Here is a 16,292-nt window from a genome sequence, read left to right on the forward strand (position 1 = left end):
GTTTTATTATGAATCAATAACCATCAATTATTATGAATCGATGGTGTGATCACTTACTTAGAGCCAGGCATCCTGGAGTGTGAAGTCAAGTGGGCATGAGGAAGCATCACTACAAACAAAGCTACTAGAGGTGATGGAATTCCATCTGATCTATTTCGAATTCTAAAAGATGAAGCTGTTAGGTGTTGCACTCAATATGCCAGCAAATTTGGAAAACTCAGCAGTGGCTATAGGGTTGGAAAAGGTCAGTTTTTGCTCCATTTCCCGAAAAAGGTAATTCCAAAGAATGTTCAAACTCCTGCACAAACGTACTCATTTCACACACTAGCAAAGAAATGCTAAAATTCTTCAAGCTCGGCTTCCATAGTACATGAACCAAGAACTGCCAGATGGTCAAGTTGGATTTAGAAAAAGCAGAGGAACCAGAAATCAAATTGGTGACATTTGCTGGATCATAGAAAAAACAAGACAATTCCAGAAAAACATCTACTTCTGCTCCATTGACTACTCTAAAGCCTTTGACTGTGTGGATCACAACAAACCGTGGAAGATTCTTAAAGAGATGGGCATACCAGATCCCCTTACCTGCCTCCTGAGAAATCTGTATGCTGGTCAAGAAGCAATAGTTAGAACTGGACTTGGAACAACAGACTGGTTCAAAATTGAGAAAGGAGTACATCAAGGCTATATACTGTCACTCTGCCTATTAAACTTATATGCAGAGTACATCATGCGAAATGCCCGGCTGGATGAAGCACAAGCCGGAATCAAGATTGCCAGGAGAAATATCAATAACCTCCAATATGCAGATGCCATCACCCTTATGGCAAAAAGCAAAGAGGAACTAAAGAGCTTCCTGGTGAAGGTGAAAGAGGAAAGTAAAAAAGCTGGCTTAAAACTCAACATTAAAAAACTAAGATCGTGGCATCCAGGCCCATCACTTCATGGCAAATAGATGGGGAAACAGTGGAAACAGTGGCAGACTTTATTTTCTTGGGCTCCAAAATCACTGCATATGGTGACTGCAGCCATAAAATTAAAAGACACTTGCATGTTGAAAGAGAAGTTATGACCAACCTAGACAGCATATTGAAAAGCAGAGACATTACTTTGCTGACAAAGGTCCATCTAGTCAAAGCTATGGCTTTTTCAGTAGTCATGTATGGATGTGAGAGTTGGACCATAAAGAAGGCTGGGTGCGGAAGAATTGATGCTTTTGAACTGTTTTGTTGAAGAAGACTCTTGCGAGTCCCTTGGACAGCAAGGAGATCAAATCAGTCAATCCTCAAGGAAAATCAGTCCTGAATACTCACTGGAAGGGCTGATGCTGAAGCTGAATCTCCAATACTTTGGCCACCTGATGCAAAGGGATCCTGGGAAAGATTGAATGCAGGAGGAGAAGGGGATGACAGAGGATGAAATGGTTGGATGGCATCACCAACTTGATGGACATGAATTTGAGGAAGCTCCAGGAGCTGGTGATGGACAAGAAAGCCTGGCGTGCTGCAGTCCATGGGGCAGCAAAGAGTCGGACATGACTGAGCAACTAAACTGGTTATAAACTATGAAATTTCAAAAAGAATAAACAAGTTCTACCCTCAAGGAATTCATAGACAGGGACACAGGACAAATGTCCATGCTATATTTGTAGTCTCATTTTCTCTCTGCCATATAAACTTCAATATCATATGTATATTTTATTTACTATCAGGAACAATCTATGTATATTTACACACAAACACATACATATATTCCAATATATATATATATAGAGAGAGAGAGAAATTTTGGAAGTATAAATTAATATAGCTACTTAAAGTTTAAATATTCAATTATTAAATATTAGGGCATGTCTGTAATATAGACTAAGAAAAGGGAGAGTTTCAAGGTTATCAGATAGCTTGCAAAGAAGAAAGAGTAATGGGTCCTTCCTTCTTGGTTGATGAGTTGAAAAGTACAACTATAGATTCAGAGTACAAACTATAGATTATCTGAATTTAGCAAAGGCTACTATGAAAGCCCAGGCAAGAAATGTACAGGGCCTGAACCAGGTATGGAAATGAGAAGGAAAGAGAGAATTTGCTAGAACAGTTACTTTCCAGTGTTCTGTTTGCAAATCACTTGCATTAAATGTGTAAGCCATATCTGAGACCTCCTGTCTCTGGAAGGAAGAATCCATTATCAACATTTTAAGTAGGTGCCCATGGTGATTCAGAAAATGCAAAGTTGAGAAGCCTATTTAAGAAATCCTTAAGTATAGCTGGTAATACTTAGTGATTTGTTGTGGGAATGAAAGATTGTTTAGGACAGATGTCTGTCTCAGATATCTAAGAATAGTGATAACATTTGTTAAGATAATCAATATACAGAAAGCAGCAGAATATATTGGAAAACAGCTGCATGTAGGTCTAGACAGATTATAAAGGATGTCAGGGGAAGAGTAATTTGGATGAATGTAATAGCGAAAAGCAAAGGAGAAAAGGAAAGATATAACCATCCGAATGCAGAGTTCCAAAGAATAGCAAGAAGAGGTAAGAAACCCTTCCTCAACGATCAATGCAAAGAAATAGAGGAAAACAACAGAATGGGAAAGACTAGAGATCTCTTCAAGAAAATTAGAGATACCAAGGGAACATTTGATGCAAAGATGGGCTCGATAAAGGACAGAAATATGGACCTAACGGAAGCAAAAGATATTAAGAAGAGATAGCAAGAATACATAGAAGAACCGTACAAAAAAGATCTTCAAGACCAAGATAATTACGATGCTGTGATCCAGACATCCTGGAATACGAAGTCAAGTGGGGTTTAGAAAAAATCACTACGAACAAAGCTAGCGGAGGTGACGGCATTCCAATTGAGCTATTTCAAATCCTGAAAGATGATGTTGTGAAAGTGCTGCAGCAAATTTGGAAAACTCAGCAGTGGTCACAGGACTGGAAAAGGTCACTTTTCATTCCAATTCCAAAGAAAGGCAATGCCAAAGAATGCTCAAACTACCGCACAATTGCATTCATCTCACATGCTATTAAAGTAATGCTCAAAATTCTCCAAGCCAGGCTTCAGCAGTACGTGAACCGTGAACTTCTAGATGTTCAAGCTGGTTTTAGAAAAAGCAGAGGAACCAGAGATCAAATTGCCAACATTCGCTGGATCATCGAAAAAGCAAAAGAGTTCCAGAAAAACATCTATTTCTGCTTTATTGACTATGCCAAAGCCTTTGACTGTGTGGATCACAATAAACTGTGGAAAATTCTGAAAGAGATGGGAATACCAGACCACCTGATCTGCCTCTTGAGAAACATGTATGCAGGTCAGGAAGCAACAGTTAGAACTGGACATGGAACAACAGACTGGTTCCAAATAGGAAAAGGAGTACGTCAAGGCTGTATATTGTCACCCTGCTTATTTAACTTCTATGCAGAGTACATCATGAGAAACGCTGTGCTGGAAGAAGCACAAGCTGGAATCAAGATTTCTGGGAGAAATATCAATAACCTCAGATATGCAGATGACACCACCCTTATGGCAGAAAGTGAAGAGGAACTAAAAAGCCTCTTGATGAAAGTTAAAGTGGAGACTGAAAAAGTTGGCTTAAAGCTCAACATTCAGAAAATGAAGATCATGGCATCTGGTCCCATCACCTCATGGGAAATAGATGGGGAAACAGTGGGAACAGTGTGACTTTATTTTTTGGGGCTCCAAAATCACTGCAGATGGTGACTGCAGCCATGAAATTAAAAGACGCTTACTTCTTGGAAGGAAAGTTATGACCAACTTAAATAGCATATTGAAAAGCAGAGACATTACTTTGCCAACAAAGGTCCCTCTAGTCAAGGCTATGGTTTTTCCTGTGGTCGTGTATGTATGTGAGAGTTGGACTGTGAAGGCTGAGCACCGAAGAATTGATGCTTTTGAACTGTGGTGCTGGAGAAGACTCTTGAGAGTCCCTTGGACTGCAAGGAGATCCAACCAGTCCATTCTGAAGGAGATCAGCCCTGGGATTTCTTTGGAAGGAATGATGCTAAAGCTGAAACTCCAGTACTTTGGCCACCTCATGCAAAGAGTTGACTCATTGGAAAAGACTGATGTTGGGAGGGATTGGGGGCAAGAGGAGAAGGGGACGACAGAGGATGAGATGGCTGGATGGCATCACTGACTCGATGGACGTGAGTCTCAGTGAACTCCGGGAGTTGGTGATGGACAGGGAGGCCTGGTGTGCTGTGATTCATGGGGTCGCAAAGAGTCAGACACAACTGAGCGAGTGAACTGAACTGAACTGACTAGGTGGCTGAATAGAAGGGCATCAAGATAAAAAACAAACCTTGGAATCATCAATATGTAGGTCACAATTAAAGCCAAATATATAAATTAAACTTAAGCCCTGGGATTTCTTTGGAAGGAATGATGCTAAAGCTGAAACTCCAGTACTTTGGCCACCTCATGCGAAGAGTTGACTCATTGGAGAAGACTCTGATGCTGGGAGGGATTGGGGGCAGGAGGCGAAGGGGACGACAGAGGATGAGATGGCTGGATGGCATCACTGACTCGATGGACGTGAGTCTGGGTGAACTCTGGGAGTTGGTGATGGACAGAGAGGCCTGGCGAGCTGCGATTCATGGGGTCGCAAAGAGTCGGACAGGACTGAGCAACTGAACTGAACTGAACTGAACTGAAGCAGAGTAAAGCAGCCTATTGAAGAGACTGCCATTTGATGCTGGAGACAATCAGAAGAAAATTAAATTACTACAAACAAATAGCGCCTATTGGTGGAATTATCAAGAGTTTTTGAAAAAGAGAAACTAATTTTTAGTGTATAGAAAGATTAGGCATGGTTTAAGCGACTGATCTGAACATAATAAAAAGAGAAAACATTTTAGAGAAGGAAAAGAGCATCACGGAAACCTAAAAGTAGCAGTGACTGCATAGCAGAGGTTCTGATATGACAGAAGAGAGAACTATTTAAAAGAGATAACTAGACAGTAAGGTAGTGTAGCTGGAAAGTAAACAGTTCTGCCTTTGAAGACCTGAAGAATGTCAGTTAATATATGTGAAAATGGTTTCACATTTATGCCAGGAATTGTGTGATTTTTAAATGATACTTACAGAAAACTTCTGGCTCATGGGAGAAGAATAAATTGAGGAGGTAAGACTGGAAGCAGAAACGTTAGGTTAGAAATCCTCAGGAACGATGTAAACAAAGGATAGGCACATCAGGGAATAAGGGCCTGACAAAGACAGTGGAGGCAAGCTACTTCACCATTTTGAACCTTGAACATTTGACAGGTCACTCAGCAATTTCAGGCTTCCCAGATGGCTCAGAAGGTAGAGAGTCCATCTGCAATGTGGGAGATCTGGGTTCGATCCCTGGGTTGGGACGATTCCCCTGGAGAAGGGAATGGCTACCCCACTCCAGTATTCTTGAAACTTCCCTGACAGTCTAGTGCTTAAGACTCTGCACTTCCAAAGCATCAGGCGCTGGTTCGATCCCTGGTTGGGGACTAAGATCCCACATCCAAGGACAAAAAAAAAAAAAAATTGGGCTTCTCAGGTGGCACTAGTGGTTAAAAAACAAAAAACAAACAAACAAAAAAAAAACAAAAAAACCTGCCTGCCAATGCAGAGGCATAAGAGTTGTGGGTTTGATCCCTGCGTCACGAGATGCCCTGGAGGAAGGCATGGCAACCCACTCTAGTATTCTTGCCTAAAGAATTCCATGGATAGAGGAGTCTGGAGGGCTGAGGTCCAAAGAGTCACACACGACTTGAAGCAACTTAGCCGCATGTAAGCATGCAGCAATTTTAGATAGTCAACATCTGAACATTACCTATAAAGAATCAGCTCCCAGGGGAGGGAGATCTGTCTTTATTGATATTTCCACAGAACCTAGTTTCTAAATTAATGCAGTAACTGTGGTATATAAGGCCTAGTATAAATTAATGTAAGGTGCACAATTAATAGTTTCACTGAACAAATATATACTACGACAGTCAAGGAAGAAACTAACTGTATAATTTGGTAAAGTGAAACACTAAGTGGTTTCTTTTGAAAATTCCATAAATTTAAAGGGATTTAAAAATGTCTAATGCTGTAGGACTACTCTTTTCTGAGAGATCATAAAAAGAATGCATTCTTCGTAAATTTACCCCTGTATGAAAAATTAAACATGGTAAAATGCTAGGTGGAATTTAGTAACTCTCAGGAACTCTGTGTTTACTTATTCTTGCAATATTTTTCCAAAGGATATTCTGGACCACTGAAGGAAATTCCTCCTGAAAGATTCAACACCACAGCTGTCCCTAAGTACTACCAGTCGCCCTGGGAACAGGCCATTAGCAATGATCCGGAGCTTTTAGAGGCTTTATACCCTAAATTTTTCAAGCCTGAAGGAAAGGCAGAATTGCCTGATTACAGGAGCTTTAACAGGTAATTCAATTACCCTGGATGACACTTCAGCATGCAATACAAAGGCTGTTATATCACAGTATGGAGAACTGAATCCCCTGGTAGGAAAAAAAAAAAACCAAAAAACTACAAGCAATATATAATATCTCTGCCTAGGCAAAGACTCATTTTTGCAGTATTACTAATATGGTACATTTTTAGTATAAAAATGAAGGCTATGAATCACAAACTATCACTGTTATAAGATCATCTCCAACATTTTAAAAAGCAATTTTAATATTGATTTCTAATGTGAAAGTTGATATTAGTTTATGTGTTGCTCCAAACAATCTTGTTAGTCACTACATAGATGACAAACTGTAAAAAATCATTTTAAGTCAGATCTGTGTTCAAAGAAATTATATTATGGGAATTACAGAGATGCACAGTTATTTTTTAGTAGAATATTCCAAATCTTTCAGTGGAATATTTTGCTTTTCTAACTGAATAAAACTTGAAACTATTTTCAGAGATCTTAAAAATCTTACAAATAGTCTCACACTTTGAATGTTTAACATTTCTGTTAACAAGTTTACTTTGTGTCTGAAGGCAATAAAATTTTAAACAAACAGGATACAGTCTCAAATGGTGCCAAAGAAAAGAAAATTCTGCTTTTGAAACAACAATCTTTCACTGGATAAGTGGTAGGAGGTAGGAGATGGGTAATGAAATGGACGGGAATGTTTTCATTTACAGAAGAAAGTTACCCAAAAATTAAGAGGGAAAAACAAAACATACTGAATGAAAAGGGAAAAGCTAATGCACTAAATACCAAACTCAAATATTGGATTTCAGTGGCAGAAGAACATTTCTTTCTTCATTTAATTCAGAAAAAATAAATAAAAGAATAAAAGTGATTTTTGGAATTAATAAATACAAGGTTGCTGCTGCTAAGTCGCTTCAGTCGTGTCCGACTCTATGCGACCCCAGAGATGGCAGCCCACCAGGCTCCCCCGTCCCTGGGATTCTCCAGGCAAGAACACTGGAGTGGGTTGCCATTTCCTTCTCCAATGCATGAAAGTGAAAAATGAAAGTGAAGTCATTCAGTCGTGTCCTACTCTTCGTGACCCCATGGACTGCAGCCTACCAAGCTCCTCCATCCATGGGATTTTCCAGGCAAGAGTACTGGAGTGGGGTGCCATTGCCTTCTCCAAATACAAGGTTAACTGACCAAATTCACCCTAAATCTGATAATGTTCAACTCCAGCCTCTTGTATCCAATGGATAACAATATACTCTTATACTCCCTTGGATGTGTGGCTTGTGCAATTGCAGGGGGCCCCACAATTAAAAAGGCCATAGCTGATTTAAACTTTTGCTTTAATGTCTGAAATTCCTAACAAGCTTTAAACAGAGTCCCGAGTTTTCATTTTGCACTGTGCCCTATAAAAGTGTTTGGATCAGATCCCAGGCTCTAAATTTTCCAAGTTCCTCTGTATTCAGGAAAATGTTCCCTTAAAGTAACTATCTTAGTCCATGATGTGTTCCCCCACGCCCTACTTATATTTCTCTCTTTTCTTGTTTGTGAGTTCATTGAAATTAAGACCTACTACAATCTTTCCATCTTTGAATTCATAGCATATAGTAGAGTATCTAGATATAATCGGGCTTCCCAGGTAGCGCTAGTGGTAAAGAACCTGCCTGTCAAGGCAGAAGACACAGGATATGCGGGTTTGATCCCTGGGTCAGGAAGATCCCCTGGAGGAGGAAATGGCAACCCACTCCAGTATTCGTGCCTGGAGAATCCCATGGACAGAGGAGCCTGGCAGGCTATAGTCCACAGTGTCTCAAAGAGTCGGACACGGCTGAAGCAACTTAGCGCGCACACACACAATTGTTTATATGAGTAAATGAATGAACCAACAAATGAATTATAGGTTTATAATGGTAAACTTCCAAAATGACAAAACATTGTCTTGGACATCGTGAACATCAAAGAATATGAAGTTTTACTGAGTCAAATTTGACTCTTAATGACTCTTCAATCCACTAAATCAAATGACAAAATGTGGGACATTAAATCACTCACTTATATCACAGATGTGAGTCCTCAATATACTGCTCTACTTAGAAATGATCTCAGAAGGCCCAATACTCCTTAAGAATTATGTCCAAGGGGTACAACAAATGGCAGTATAGAAGAGCAGGCTTCAGTGAGTCTGAATACCTGGGTTTAAATTCTGATTCCATACCTTATTAGGTGGGTGACATTGGGTAAGTCATTTAATTATTTGTGCTTCACTTTCATCTATTAAAAGGGGATAGAAAAATAATCAACTCAAGTAGTTGTTTTGAGAATTTAATGAGACAATCATATAAAGCCTTGGTACTCAAAGTGTGGTGAGACCAGTTGTGCTGGCATCACCTAAGAACTGGTTAGAAATGAAGAATCTCAGGACACATACTAGATTGACTGAATTAGCATCTGTAGCTTAACAAGATCACAAGGTGATTTCCATACTAACAGAGCAGGTACACAGCACTCTGTTGATAAATATTAACTTTCATTATTACTATGCCTTCTGAAGTTTAATGATCACAAAGCACCTGACTGATAATTTAAATTCTTAAAGTTATTTTCCTAACCAATCTCTCTCACTCCCAGAGTAATGGTTTTAGGCCCTGGACATGGTTTTAGGTCCAAGACTATACTGATATGATTGCTCAAATCCTGCATTAGACTGAAGTTAATGCATTACTCAGTAATCTGTTGTTATCCATATTTTCCACAGTGATTTGGGGAAATATTGTAAGAGGTCAGCCATCTTGAGAAAAGATGTAAGAAAAGATGTATGTTTACAGAAAGTAAAACATACTGTTCTTCAGAAAAAAAAAAAAAAAACTAGAAGACAAGAAAATTATGGGCCATAAGACATGAGAGCTTCCCTGGTGGCTCAAAGAATCTGCCTGCTATGCAGGAGATCCTGGTTCAGTCCCCAGCTGAGGAAGATAACCTGGAGAACAGAATAGTTACCCACTCCAGTATTCTTGCCTGGAGAATTCCATGGACAGAGTAGCCTGGCGGGCTACAGTCCATGGGATAGAAAACAGCAGACACGACTGAGTGACTGACACTTTCACTTATGGTAAAGAATTTACCTGGAATGGGGAAGACATAGGTTTGATCCCTAGGTTGGGAAGATCCCCTGGAGGAGGGCATGGCAATCCACTCCAGTATTCTTGGTTGGAGAATTCCCATGGACAGAGGAGCCTGGCATGCTGCAGTACAAGGGGTTGCAACGAGTCGGACACAACTGAGCAACTAAGCACACATAGCAAGACATGAGATTCTATACTACTACTGCTTTGGCCAAAACCTGCATTCTTTCAGGTTTTTCTGTAACATCTTATGGAAATCCTAAACAAGCGAAATTTTTGGCCAATCCAATATATGACATTGTGACATGTGCTATAGCCATCATTGAGGTCACCTATCTACCCTGTGGACACTGAAGATTTTATCTGGCTCTCAGTCTTTTTCCCCAGGACTATTCCTGTCATCACATTTTGGTGGCTTAAATGATTCACTGAACTCTCAGCCCTTTTAAGTCCTTGACTGTATTGCTTTCAAGGATCTCTCTCTCAATCCCATCTTAGTCACTACTGACTTTCCTTAAAGTTTGCCATTACCAATATCTATGCTACTGCTGCTGCTTAGTCACTTCAAGTCATGTCTGACTCTGTGTGACTTCATGGACTATAGCCCACCAGGCTCCTCTGTCCACGGAATTCTCCAGGCAAGAGTACTGGAGTAGATTGCCAGACCCTCCTCCAGAGGATCTTCCCAACCCAGGTCTCCTGCATTGCAGGCAGATTCTTTACCACTGAGCTACCAGGGAAGCCAACCAATATCTGCATCATCTTCAAAATCTAAATTTCAAGCATTTCACTACCACATTTCATTTTTAATTTTTTCATTTATTATTTATTTCAATCATGCTTCAGGTCCACACATCAAACCCATCTCATTTTTCAAAGTCCATCCTTCATTTCCTCCTTACTTTACTAGACTCCATAGTCCCTTACTATTATCATCCAGAAATTAAGATAGTCAAGAAAGATCACAGGTGATTGAGCTTCAAAGAAAATCAGATCTCTTCTAGGCTTTAAAATGATCTCCACAATACTGGAGAATTTATAGTCCTGCCAATTCCATTGTCCAAATGTTTACGAGGATCCTCTAGGCAAAATACATTAAACAGTTACGTATATTGAGCAAGATATAAATATATATCAGAGAGAATTCCAGTCATCTTGGAGTGTAGTCTGATAAGAAATTAGGCAGACAGACTATTGAATATAATGAAAGATGAAAATGAGGTTACAGGGAGGTAAAAATAGAGTTCATGGAAACTTAGGGGAGAAATAGTTTAGTTCTGGCTGTGGGAGAACAGGGAAAACTTCAAGAATAAAATTAAATATCAAATACTTAAGTATAAATTAAAGAACATACTTAAAACTTAAAGGGGATTTAGAAACGTCAGTAATGACGGTCAGAGCATTCCAGGCAGAGAAAAATGAGTGAGTAAATGCAATGACGTTGGAGAGCGCAAGGAGAAGCTGCTGCTGCTGCTGCTAAGTCGCTTCAGTCGTGTCCGACTCTGCAACCCCATAGACAGCAGCCCACCAGGCTCCTCTGTCCCTGGGATTCTCCAGGCAAGAACACTGGAGTGGGGTGACATTTCCTTCTCCAACAAGGCGAAGAGCAAGCAGTATACCAGTATGACTGGAACAAAGACTAAATGAAAGTGTATAGGGTAAAACTAGCAGGATTGACCTTTCCACTACGATGTCAAAGTCATTTTTTTCCACACACACAAACATCAAACCTGTTTCTCCTTGCCTTCTACCAGCGAGCTACTGAAACTCTAAACCGTGGAATAATCCTTGATTTTTACATTTCCCTCACAATTTTCATCCAATCTGTCAGCATATCCTGTTGACCCTCCCTGTAGAACACATCCTAAAACCCCCCACTTCTTCAAGGAAAACACCTGAAATCTAAGCTACCGTCATTTCTTACCTGAACTGGTACCGTATCTCCTCTTCTTTCATTCTTGTCCACCTATACTTGTTCACACAGTAACAGGTGCCAGAGTAATCTTTATTAAAATTTTCTCAAGTTATACCACTCCTGTTTTTGTTGTTCAGTTGCTCAGTCCTGTCCAATTCTTTGCGACCCCATAGATTGCAGCACGCCAGGATTCCCTGTCTTTCACCATCTCTTGGAACTTGCTCAAACTCATGTCCATTAAGTTGGTGATGCCATCCAAGCATCTCGTCTCTTGTTATTCCCTTCTGTTCCTGCTTTTAATCATTTCCAGCATCAGAATCTTTTTCTAATTAGTTGGCTCTTCGCATCAGGTGGCCAAAATATTGGAGCTTCAGCTTCAGCATCTGTCCTTCCAATGAATATTCAGGACTGATTTCCTTGAGGATTGACTGATTTGATCTTCTTGCAGTCCAAGGGACTTTCAAGAGTCTTCTCCAACACCACAGTTCAAAAGCATCAATTTTTGGTGCTCAGCCTTCTTCACAATCCAACTCTCACATCCATACATGACTACTGGAAAAACCAAAGCTTTAACTAGATGGACCTTTGTTGGCCAAGTAATGTCTCTGCTTTTAAATATGCTGTCCGGGTTGGTCATAGCTTTTCTTCCAAGGAGCAAGCATCTTTTAATTTCGTGGCTGCAGTCACCATCTGCAGTGATTTTGGAGCCCCCAAAATAAAGTCTGTCACTGTTTCCATTGTTTCCCCATCTATTTGCCATGAAGTGATGGGACCAGATGCCATGATCTTCGTTTTTTGAACGTTGAGTTTTAAGCCAGCATTTTTACTCTCCTCTTTCACCTTCAGCAAGAGGCTCTTTAGTTTCTTTTTGCTTTCTGCCATAAGGCTGGTGTCATCTGCATATCTGAGATTATTGATATTTCTCCCAGCAATCTTGAGTTGGGCTGTGCTTCATCCAGCCCAACGTTTCTCATGATGTACTCTGTATAGAAGTTACATAAGCAAGGTGACAACATACAGCCTTGATGTACTCCTTTCCCAATTTGGAACCAGTCTGTTGTTCCATGTCCAGTTCTAACTGTTGTTTCTTGACCTGCATACAGGTTTTGCAGGAGGCAGGTCAGGTGGTCTGGTATTCCCATCTCTTGAAGAATCTTCCACAGTTTGTTGTGATCCACACAGTCAAAGGCTTTAGTGTAGTCAATGAAGCAGAATTACATGTTTTTCTGGGATTCTCTATTCTTCTATGATCCAAGCAAGTGTTGGCAATTTGACATCTGGTTCCTCTGTCTTTTCTAAATCCGGCTTGAACATCTGGAAGTTCACGCACAGTTCATGTACTATTAAAGCCTGGCTTGGAGAATTTTGAGCACTACTTTACTAGCATGTGAGATGAGCCCAATTGTGCAGTAGTTTGAACATTCTTTGGCATTGCTTTTGGGAATGGAATGAAAACTGACCTTTTTCAGTTTTCAGTGTCTTTCCTTCACACTTAGAATGAAATCCATGTTCTTCACTGGACACATGGATTTCCCCACAATCTACCCTTCTGTCCTCTCTTCCTTCTACCATTCCCCTCACTTACCTGTCTAGCAACATAGGCTTTCTTTCTTTTCTGAAAAGGTCAATATTATTTCTGCCTTAGATTCTTTGTATTAGCTACTCTATCTGAAATGCTGAAGTGCTTCTGTTATATTGTCCATGGCTAACTTCTGACCTTCAGATGGCAGTTTAAATGTCACATCTTCAGAGAAGTCTTTTCTCCCTATCTAGTCATTCAGTTATGCTCTATGGTATCACCCTATTTTAAATTTCTCATAGCTCTTATTACTGAATATTTGTCTGTATGTTTAGTGCTTTATTAAAAACAAAAAATTATTATTTTTATTGAAGTATAATTAACTTACATGTTTATTTTTTGTCTATCTCTTTCACTAGAAATATAAAAAACCTTACACTCTGACTACATTGCTCACTGCCATATGCCCAGCATTTATAAATGTGCCTGGCACTGGATGATTAATTAATGGCTAAATCAAAGAAAGCTAAACTGTGACATCTTGAATGCCAAGATAAGGAAGGTGGACTTTCTTCAGATGAGTAGAAGGATTTAGATGTTTTTGGGGCACAGCTAGAAAAACGCAAAGATATATTTCTTACCCTCAAAGAATTTATAATTCACAGATGACCTAAACCAAATCATATTCTGAAAAATAGAAGCTGACAATACCAAATGCCATATTATTAACAGATGCACTATAAGACTAACATAAAACAATCAATGTTATAGGAATTTGGTTAAGAAAGGGAGTGAGGGTTTGGGGTAGTTCAGATCAGATCAGATCAGTCGCTCAGTTGTGTCCGACTCTTTGTGACCCCACGAACTGCAGAATGCCAGGCCTCCCTGTCCATCACCAACTCACGGAGTTCACTCAAACTCATGTCCATCGAGTCAGTGATGCCATCCAGCCATCTCATCCTCTGTCGTCCCCTTCTCCTCTTGCCCCCAATCCCTCCCAGCATCAGAGTCTTTTCCAATGAGTCAACTCTTTGTATGAGGTGGCCAAAGTACTGGAGTTTCAGCTTTAGCATCACTCCTTCCAAAGAAATCCCAGGGCTGATCTCCTTCAGAATGGACTGGTTGGATCTCCTTGCAGTCCAAGGGACTCTCAAGAGTCTTCTCCAACACCACAGTTCAAAAGCATCAATTCTTCGGCGCTCAGCCTTCTTCACAGTCCAACTCTCACATTCATACATGACCACAGGAAAAACCATAGCCTTGACTAGACAAACCTTTGTTGGCAAAGTAATGTCTCTGCTTTTGAATATGCTATCTAGGTTGGTCATAACTTTCCTTCCAAGGAGTAAGCGTCTTTTAATTTCATGGCTGCAGTCACCATCTGCAGTGATTTTGGAGCCCAGAAAAATAAAGTCTGACAGTTTCCACTGTTTCCCCATCTATTTAGGGGGAAGTTAAAATTTAAAGGCCACAGGATATATACAGGTGGAAAGGAGACAGGGAGGAATTACCTTTTTTTTTTTCCTCCCCTAGAGGAAATAAGCAAGTGTAACATTGTTAGCAAAGGCAGGAAGGCAAGAAATGTGTGTGATGACTCAGCGTCCAGGGAACAGAAAGGTTCAGTCCAAAACTAAGAGTACATACAAAAGGTCTTTACACAAATTCATTATCAAATATCTGTTTTATCATAAGGGTATGGTCCTTGAATGGAAACGCTTACTTCAGAGGTCAAAAATTGAAACCCTACTAAGACTATAACAGGACAACATGCCCCATAAGATCATGCATTAAATTGTTTTCTATTTTCTGGCAAATAAATTTGAATATTAATTTATTCTTTTTCTTTTCACTCCTCACAGAGTTGCCACCCCATTTGGAGGTTTTGAAAAAGCATCAAAAATGGTTAAATTCAAGGTTCCAGATTTTGACCTACTACTTCTAACAGATCCCAGGTTCATGGCCTTTGCCAATCCTCTTTCTGGCAGACGGTCCTTTAATAGGACTCCGAAGGGATGGGTATCTGAGAATATTCCTATAGTTATAACAACTGAACCTACAGAGGATAACACCATACCAGAATCAGAAGACCTATAAAAGAAAGTTGTATGTTCAACAAAAACCTCTGAATATAAATGTTGCTGTATTATTATTCTACTTACTGGCAAAGCCACTAACACTCTTCATTAGTAGCAATAATTTAATAGCAATTTAGCACTTTTCCTTTTATGGCATTTAATTTCAATCTCAGATCAAAATCTAATAAACAATTCAAAATCTTATTAAAAAAAAAAAACAAAAAACTTTTAACTCACTTGTCTTTACTCATAATCTTGTTACCGCTTGGTTAAACAATCCGGTCTCCACACTGGAAAAGTCCAGAAAAGTTACTGACAACAAAGGGTTTCATCTTTGTTGCCTTTAATATAAGCTATTCCTGAATAAAGTTTTTAGATGGATCTAGAATCAAAATACAGCACAAAAATATTTAGGTTAATTCAGAGTTTTATTTAAGGGATGAAAGCTATAGAAGTTGATATACAAGCATTATTGATGGAGAAAAGGGTTGGGTTCTTCTTTTCTGACAAGCTTCCATGATAAAATAACTTGTCTAGATAAAGTCTTTTCAATAGTCTTTCTTAAAATTTCAAATTTCTTAGAACTTTGAAATTGCTTTGTATTTTTCAACATGCTTTGAATCATCAGATAATTATTCCAGATGACAGTCTCCAGAGTTCAAGTGGGTTATTATTGTTGTCTAGTATTAAGTCAACGATATGGAGAGAAAATGACTCAAAGAACGTCATACTACTGTAGTTTTCATGACCAAGGTATACTTGGAATTCAAGTTCTGCAAATCCTAATGTTGTGTGTTATTTAGGTTCAACTTTATGAATACATTTTTAGAAGAATAATAACAAGACACATGCTAATAGACATATAAATAAGTATGTATATGAGGGAGAGAGAAAGTATGTAATTTGAATTAGCAGCTTTCTCTGCTGAATCTTTAAATTCTGCTCAAATCCTTAAGCTCTAGGGAGTACATGCCATAAAACAAAAGCAAGAAATGGAAGAAGACAAGAGCATTTGAATGTAATACAGCACATTTCTGTCATAAATATATGAAAATATTAGTATAAAAGACTCAAATGAACATAAAGTTATAGGTATATTTAAAAATATGATTGAATATACAACATAGAGTTGGAAAGAAATAAATACCAATTCTTCCCATTTCAATTCAGTTAAACATTCTGTGGTAGATGTTTATATCAGAGAAGAAATGTCTCATACACAGAAAACTACCTACCAGAT

General features: G+C 39.2%; 1 protein-coding gene across 3 annotated transcripts in view; it reads left to right on the plus strand.

Annotated features, from left to right (window-relative positions):
- The window catches only part of MYOZ2 (myozenin 2), a 39,589-nt gene extending 24,311 nt beyond the window's left edge, over window positions 1-15,278 (plus strand). For 2 of the 3 annotated variants that reach the window (XM_055588062.1, XM_055588064.1), the window contains 2 exons: window positions 6,243-6,426; window positions 14,837-15,278. In XM_055588062.1, the coding sequence (XP_055444037.1) occupies window positions 6,243-6,426; window positions 14,837-15,071 (419 nt within the window). In that variant the 3' untranslated portion in view covers window positions 15,072-15,278. The remainder of the gene's footprint in view (window positions 1-6,242; window positions 6,427-14,836) is intronic. The other variant, XM_055588061.1, reaches the window with a different exon arrangement.
- Window positions 15,279-16,292: the final 1,014 nt, after the last annotated feature.

The sequence above is a fragment of the Bubalus kerabau genome, chromosome 7, assembly GCF_029407905.1.
Source record: "Bubalus kerabau isolate K-KA32 ecotype Philippines breed swamp buffalo chromosome 7, PCC_UOA_SB_1v2, whole genome shotgun sequence".
NCBI lineage: Eukaryota > Metazoa > Chordata > Mammalia > Artiodactyla > Bovidae > Bubalus > Bubalus kerabau.